The sequence below is a fragment of the Scardinius erythrophthalmus genome (assembly GCF_964197995.2).
Source record: "Scardinius erythrophthalmus genome assembly, chromosome: 14".
NCBI lineage: Eukaryota > Metazoa > Chordata > Actinopteri > Cypriniformes > Leuciscidae > Scardinius > Scardinius erythrophthalmus.
In genome coordinates, this window is record NC_138234.1 from 9,846,526 (window position 1) to 9,855,021 (window position 8,496).

The following is an 8,496-nucleotide window of genomic DNA, read 5'->3' on the forward strand; positions in this document are numbered from 1 at the left end:
CAGATTATTATACTAACTAAGCATGCAACACTATATAAGGGAATAGGCAGCGATTTTGGACACAGCCACAGTTTCTTAATTAGATAGATAGATAGACAGATAGATAGACAGACAGATAGACAGACAGACAGACAGACAGACAGATAGACAGACAGACAGATAGACAGACAGACAGACAGACAGACAGACAGACAGATAGATAGATAGACAGATAGACAGATAGATAGACAGATAGATAGACAGATAGACAGATAGATAGACAGATAGATAGACAGATAGATAGACAGACAGATAGACAGATATGTAACCTAGCCCACTTAATGAGCTCACAGGTAAATCATGTATATAAAATAAACCAGCAGTCAGGACTTTGGTATAAACGCTTTTACAGAGCAGTTTTATTTAACAAGTGCCTTATAGACATATAAAAGACACCTAGTCATCAACAGAACAAAATAAACCAACCCAGGCAGTACACTGAGGTACAAGTGGAGTGAAGAAATTAATACTCAAAACAAACCATTAATTCACCACAGCATTTACCTATATGTGACACCCTCACACCAAACCACTGCATCCAATGAAAGTAAACACCACACGTGCGCCCACTGTCCCTCAAGTGCAACCGCCTGGGAAAAGAACAAACAAAAACACAGTTAAACAAACAACTCAGCAATCCTTCATTCTCATCCTCATTTCCCTACAAATGTCATCAAAGAGAGACTCACTCGACATTTGCTTGTCACACTTAAAACACTGTTTTACGCGAGTTCAAGAACTCATTAAAACCTCATATTAGATAGAAACAGTAAGAAACAAAACTCTAAACAGATAACAATCGGTGCCAGTCCTTGTTTTAGTAACTTGTGCTTTCCAATGATATTAGTCATCAGCCCCGCTTATGAAGAATCAAAATGCTTGTTTTAGCAGTTTGCATTATACACTGAATCAGCTCGCCCCTGAAAAAACAAAGAGCCCAGCTTCCCGTTCACCTTCTCGTCTACTGATCGTTTGTCTCACTTTAAATATGTTTTCACCTGGTCTTAATTGGTGTGATTATTAATTCTAGCACCCTTACCAGTCATGCCCCACACAATTCTTCCCCAGGTCCTAGTGTCCCCCTCTCTGCCACAGATAGATAGATAGATAGATAGATAGATAGATAGATAGATAGATAGATAGATAGATAGATAGATAGATAGATAGATAGATAGATAGATAGATAGATAGATAGATAGATAGATAGATAGATAGATAGATTAAAACGACTTAAAGTTCCCCTGCACTCAATAATTGTATCCCTTTATCCCTCAACAGCCAATTTTTAATCATATTACACATTCAAGTTAACAATTTACAAACTTGCGGTGTACACTACAGTCTCCATGCTCGCATCGGCCCAGACACGAATATTTTAACGATTTATAAAAGATGAATCACTGTAGTATTGCATCATTGTGAGTGCATATAAGCCACCGTTTGTTGTTTTCTTGAGGCAGAGCATTTGGACCTGGACTTAGCAAGCGGATAGGCCCATAGTGTTTTTTTACAAAGTGACAGCGCCATCTACTGGCCTGGCAGCAGAATATTGCGTTTTAGCCGTTTTTTGTGGATTGGTGTGAATGAGGATCGTTTTGACAGCATTGCTGTCTGTAGGTAAAAAACGCAAAGAAAAAACTTTTCTGTGTTTAGTACATCGTTGTCGTGTACCCTAAAACCGTACCCTAAAAGTCATTGAAGATAAAACAAAATATAACTACACCCTTTCTTTATCTCAGAGTCAGAGAGCTGTCTTCTAAATATCAACAACCTTAGAAATGCTTTAAACATATAGAAAGTTGGTGGAGAAAAGCATATAATTTATCATAACATCATAGTATATATCATATAGTTAATTCACCCACTATATTTTTCCTTTCCCTTCTTAAAGGTATATTTGTGCTCAATGTGTCGAAAAGCCCACAGAGCAAGATAGGAGTGATAGGAAAATCCCTGACCACCCACGTTGACAGGACTGGTCACATGTTTGTGACGTAGGAAAAAAAGAAATTACTCAGAAATGGTGTTGACCTATGAATTTGCACATGGTTTGTCTTAAAGTATGTTAAAACACCACATGTAAACAACACAAAAAAACTTGCTATTCACCATAGGGGGTCAAAAGCTGTTCATAGTAGAAGGAAGGAAGGACCCTGACCTACAAACTAAACACACTTGCACTGAATGCCCACACACACAAGATGTTTGTAGACCCACCAGATCAAACCACGTCTCTGAAGAACACCGGCCGCAGCAGGTTTCACTTTCACTCAGAAGATGAATGTCAGTAAAACTAGTAATGTGAGACCATAGACATGGTTTTAACTTTTTACTTTGGTTTTTCCCTTCACTAAAATTGAGAATTGAATAAATTTACACAACCATCAACCATTTTAAAATCACTAGAGATACACTATTTCATCATGACATGTAGATTATACACAATTCACACAACATTTTTGTAGCCATTTAACAAAGTCAGGCAACAATCTTACAAAAAAGTTTTTCAATCGATAAAAATAAAGAATATTTTCACCCATTAAAACAGTTAAAGTCTCAATAAGGTCCAGGTAAACTATAACATATCATGTGCAAATACAACGTGTGAAACTAGGAGGGTCAAACTGTGTCGTGGGAGGATTCACACATATAGACTGAGTGTTTATAGCAGATAGTTTCATCACACACTGAACTACTGGAGAAAATGTTTCACACGTTTGTTTTGTTCTGTTTGAGCTGCTCGAGTCTGATTGGTGAGTTATACAAATATGTTTATGGTTTAATTTCTTTCTGGAGTAATAAAGCTGCTGCTTACTTGACTATTTTCATATTTGCTGTCTCAAACGAATCTTGAATATTGTGAGATTTACTCACTTTGAATTCAGGTCTCTGTTCAGAATTTTACACTGAAACTACCAGGTCTGGAATGGTCTTGAAAAATAATGGACATGTGACTTTATACACTGATTTTAGATCAAAGGTTCACTTATATCTCACCTTTCATTTTGTGTTTCTGCTGCTGTTGTGAATATTCATCAGTTCACCTGTAAATGATAAAAACTACAGATGATTTCAGGATTCAGCAAACCATCGAAAACATTAATCTGTGTAAATCTGTTTGTTCATCAGGAGTGTTTGGTGATTCAGTGTCAGTGATGGAGGGAGATTCTGTCACTCTACACACTGATGTTACTGAAATACCTGAAGATGAAGATATACTGTGGAAATATGGAGCTGAAAAGTCTCTGATAGCTAAAATCAGCATTGAGACCCGAGTCTTCTCCACATATGATGATGTTCCTGATGGGAGATTCAGAGACAGACTGAAGCTGGATGCTCAAACTGGATCTCTGACCATCACAAACACCAGAACTGAACATACTGGAGATTATAAACTACAGATAAGTGGAGCGAAACGATCGTCAAAAACATTCAGTGTTTCTGTCTATGGTGAGTAGAGATCATTTGTCCTGTCCTTCAAATATTTGTTTATTTTTACATATTGAATTGGATCATTTGAAATTATGGACCGTATAAATACCCATTTAACACACTTAACTGAAAATAATATTGTTGAGTAGATTTACCCAGGTTTCTCTTTATTCTCTTAATGTTTCTCAGCTCGTCTGCCTGTTCCTGTCATCATCAGCAACTCTTCACAATGTTCTTCATCATCATCATCATCAAATTGTTCACTGGTGTGTTCATCAGTGTTGACTGTGTGTGATGCGACTCTCTCCTGGTACGCAGGAATCAGTGTATTGTCCAGCATCAGTGTGTGTGATCTCAGCATCAGTCTCTCTCTACCTCTGGAGGTGGAATATCAGGATAAAAACACCTACAGCTGTGTGCTGAACAATCCCATCAGCAACCAGACCACACATCTGGACATCAACACACTCTGTCACACATGTGCAGGTACCACAGCACTGATGATATATGTGTGTGTTTACTGACCTGATCTCTGTCTTCTGTTGAAGATCAGACACATTCACTTCCATTTTGTCCATTGCAGATCAAGGCCTACCCTTATTTTACATCGTCCTGATCTCTGCTGGATCTCTGGTGATTGTTGCTGCAGTCGTTGGGATCTTCTGCATCTGCAAGAAATGTAGAACAACTGATCAAGTAGGCAAGTGTTACTTACAACTAGTGAGAAATGACATGCAGGGTTTTCAGTTGAAAAATATATTATCGAAAAGTAAATTGCGGGGCAACGGTGTAAAGTTTGTGTGCATGTGTATGTTTCAGTACAGTATGAGAGATCTCATCAGAGATGAGTCTTCAGTCTCAAAGAGAGAGATTTCCATAAAAGGTCATTTAGTGGGGGAAAAGATGGAAATAGTTAGAATTTTTTTATCCTATTGTTTATTATATGTATTGGCTTGGTCAATGTGTTGGTGGGTTTTGGTTATTTTGCTGTTAGGACCTTTAAAAATAATATTTGGCGATCAAAACCTTCCTGGAAGTACTTTAGCTGACATCTCTAATAATGTTTCAAAGAGTCAGATATAGCTAAGTCTGTGTTTTGTGGTTTTAATGCATCTATTATTGTTGTTGTAGAAACAGTTCAGACTCTTAACAGAAAGATCACTTACGCTCATCCAACATTCCACAAAAGAAACGCACATATATTGGTAAGATTATGTGTTTAATTTATGTCATGAGTCTGTATCATTTAAGTATCTGTATCATTTCTGATCTATCACTCACACAGCAGAACTATATCAGATATTTATGAATAATGTATCATTATTCAGTACCAGAAATGCACATAATATCTGCTCTGACCAAGAACGTAGTTCCAAAAAAAGCCAAAGTCATTTATTTTTGAAGTAAATAAGAAAGACTGAAAGAGTGCAGGATATGTAAACCTTACTATCAACACTATAGACTTCAACTTTCAGTCAGTGAATATGATATTTAACATAGAACATGCTGTTTGGTCATTTTTTATATATATATCAAATTATATATATATATATATATATATATATATATATATATATATATATATATATATATATATATATAATTTTTTTTTTTTTTTTTTACTTCATCAGAATGGTACGAAAGATTTTGGCACTTGCTATGTGATTTTTTTTTTTTTTTATGAATAATAGACATGTTTTGAAAAATGTTAAATGGTCCTGAAAAAAATGTTCACACTAGTACTTTTCCTGTGTTAAAAATGAGCGCATTGGAAACTAATGGGAAGTGGATTTCATCTAGTGGGAAACTTTTGGTACTGTGCCCAAATAAAAGCTCATTGATAAAAGCTGAAAGCTCATTTTCAAGATATCAACTGCAAATTTGGAACACAACTTGTTTAGATTTAAGGCTTTGATTTTCTCACAATTTTACAGTAAAACATGTTAAAATATAAAATATATGTTTCATATAAAATTAAAAAATCTTTATTTTTTCATAACAATAAACTTTTTTTAGTTCCACTTTTTTAACTTGTTTCACTTTAGCAATATTCTGCCAAGTGACCAAACTTAAGCCTGTGCTCTAAAGAATTATGCTCAAAAAGTGATAATACAGGTAATAAATCATCATAACTATTCCATAAATATCATTTAATACCTTAAAATTCCCCCCCCAAAAAACAAAATATTACATAAATTTAAACAATTAAGTTCTATTTTACAAATTTAAGGGACTGTGAGGACTTTGCCTCTTCATTGCAGAAAAGACTTGTGCGGTCACGCAAAATTAGAACTTAAATGCAATTAAATATAAATTAAAATCTTGCAAAAAGGGCTCTTGTTTAGTCAGAAGCCAACATGGCACTGGAGGTATTGTTCATGTGCCTGGATTGAACATTGTCTTTGATTTGAGCAGTGGACAGAGTTTGTTTGTTTTACCAGAAACTCACAATGTTAAACCGTCTGACAGGAAACTGAAGCATTCAGGAAATGAAAGTCATAAGAATGCATCTTTTTGCAAGAAAATGCGCTTTTTACATCATATGATGATTGTCAAATCCGCTTTATAACACAACGGCTGCATCTTTTTTTGCAGACATCTAGATTAAATCTTAGGTTTTAGTGTCCAATTTGGCATTACTTCAAAACATTGTATATTCATATAAAGTCATAAAAATCACATGCTTACAACAAGGAGTCTGTCTGACTATAAGGTCTTTCTTAGAGGGGCACATTTCTTTGTTTTTCATTATTATCATCATCTCTTGTTTGTGTTTTTTTACAGAATGTTGAAGAGGAGGATCATGTGGAGTATGCAGCTATTGCCGTATGATCATCAATCATCATTATTTTCTAATCAGATCAGCTGCCGTGTCATCGCTTTCACTGTGAATCTCCTGCAACGACCTCAGACTCTGAGTCAGTGTTGAGTTTTGGGATTGTGAGAATCATCATGTTTCATGAGGAAATCCAACCCGGACATGCAGCAGGATCATCCTGAAGGGTTTGATAGTGCGATATGTAAAAACTAAAGATTGATCAATTAAATGCTCTCCTATAAAATAATATGCCAATACAAATTATTTAAATCATATGGACCATTGGAGCTTTTTCATGTATAACTCTTAAAAGCTTAAGAGACCATGTGTGTATGTGCAAAGTGTAGATGCACATATGCAAAACTTATAAAAGGAGTGAACCTTGCCGTTATAGGTACAGAAATGTGGTTGTGTAGCCGAACATCTTGAGCATGAGCACGTATCTACTGCCGGACGCTTGCGTTTGATGTCTGTGTGTGTCTCTGAGGTGTGAATAGCGTGTCTGGGTGAACAGAATGCGGTTGAATTTTTCCACTGCTTCTCACATGAAACCATTTGACATCTGCTATAGACAAAAGTTTTACAACAAAATACTGAATCTGACAGATAAAAGATTCACTCAGATCAAACAGTGATATTATTGCGCGATCTTATGTATCTGTAAAATTCTAGAATTGATGATAAAGGTCAGGGTATATGTCTCCATGACTTCATACATTCATGCTGTGATCCTGCAGATAAGCTCTGCTAGTTTCCAAACTTATTTTTAGCTCTAGTAAGAGGAGGTTTTTTTTTTTTTTTTTTTTTTTTAAGAAGAAGAAGAAGAACTATCCTTGATCTCTCACACCTTTTTTATATATAAATATAAACAGGGCTCCAGAAAGACATTTAAGACCAGTGGCACCAGCACCTGATTTGGCACCAAAAATAATATATATTTATGTTTCTTGGAAATGCACATGTGACCCTGGACCACAAAACCAGTCAATCGGGTCATTAAAAAAAAAAAAAAAAAAGAGATTCATACATCATCTGAAAGCTGAATAAATAATCTTTCCATTGATGTTATGATATGATAATATTTGGCCAAGATACAACTATTTGAAAATCTGGAATCTGAGGGTGCAAAAAAATTTAAACATTGAGAAAATCTCCTTTAAAGTTGTCCATTTATGTTCGCGATTGTGCTGCATTCACTCAAAAATATAAATGTTTTATATATTTACGTTAGGAAATTTACAAAATATCTTCATGGATCATGATCTTTACTTAATATCCTAATGATTATTGGGATACATAAAAGAAAAATCTATAATTTTGACTCATACAATGTATTGTTGGCTATTGCTACAAATATACCTGTGCGACTTATGACGGTTTTTGTGATCCAGGGTCACATTTAACATTTATATGTGTGTTTCTTGGAAATGCACATTTAGCAGCAACTTGAGTTGACAATAGCAGTAGCTTAAGCTTGAAATGCAGATGTAATTTATTTTCATGAACAAAAACAGTATCGGCAAGACCCAATTTTTTCCTGATAAATCATTGGCTGCGTCTGAAAGCTTAGGCAGTGACTTGTTGTATCCCTGCCCTATCAGGCAATGACTTTGCAGGCAGTGTTTGTGTACACAGGCACCAAACAAAACTGATTTCTGAGTCGGACAGACTTCTGAGGCAGTGTAACAGTTTCATGATCGACATCAAAATATAGAGAGCTTTGGTGAGAACTAAGCGAATATTTAATTAATACTATAATTTCACGCAAGAAATGACATCATAAGTGGAAAACGTTGGTGAAAAACTTACATTTACACACACACTGACCTCCAACCGCAACTTTGTGATGCCATCTTTAATTTTTAGCTCAATGGAAAGCACAGGATTGTGGGATATCAAAGGCAGTGAAGGATAGATCTATGCTGCCTTCAAAAATAAAAAGCTTTTGGACACAGCCCCTGTATAGTGAGGAAGTTTACAGTAGATAAGGCTGAAAATAGGCTTTCTATATTCATTGAAAGTTATAATTTACATAATTTAAATTACTTAAAACATGCAGGCTGATTGTAAAGCCAAGTGACATGAAAATATCCTGCACATCCATTTCAATGATATACGCCCTTCACCCCCCATGGACTCCTCCACAGTCAGATGATAATTCATAAAACAACATTAACTACCAAACATCACTGTGTTCATGAGTATGT

At 35.5% G+C, this 8,496-nt stretch overlaps 1 protein-coding gene across 1 annotated transcript; it reads left to right on the plus strand.

The window, feature by feature from the left end:
- The first annotated feature begins 2,739 nt into the window (after positions 1-2,739).
- LOC308701448 (SLAM family member 5-like) lies at positions 2,740-7,287 on the plus strand. The gene is made up of 5 exons (XM_081383750.1): positions 2,740-2,792; positions 3,169-3,489; positions 3,661-3,957; positions 4,055-4,171; positions 6,256-7,287. Exons 1-5 carry the CDS (start codon positions 2,744-2,746, stop codon positions 6,261-6,263), a joined length of 792 nt encoding a protein of 263 aa, XP_081239876.1. The 5' UTR covers positions 2,740-2,743; the 3' UTR covers positions 6,264-7,287.
- Positions 7,288-8,496: the final 1,209 nt, after the last annotated feature.

Bases quoted from the DNA above. Each gene is read 5' to 3' on its own strand.
- LOC308701448 (XM_081383750.1), top strand. From the start codon at position 2,744: ATGTTTCACACGTTTGTTTTGTTCTGTTTGAGCTGCTCGAGTCTGATT. The intron at 2,793-3,168 runs GTGAGTTATACA...TTTGTTCATCAG, and splicing joins GAGCTGCTCGAGTCTGATTG to GAGTGTTTGGTGATTCAGTG. The intron at 3,490-3,660 runs GTGAGTAGAGAT...AATGTTTCTCAG, and splicing joins ATTCAGTGTTTCTGTCTATG to CTCGTCTGCCTGTTCCTGTC.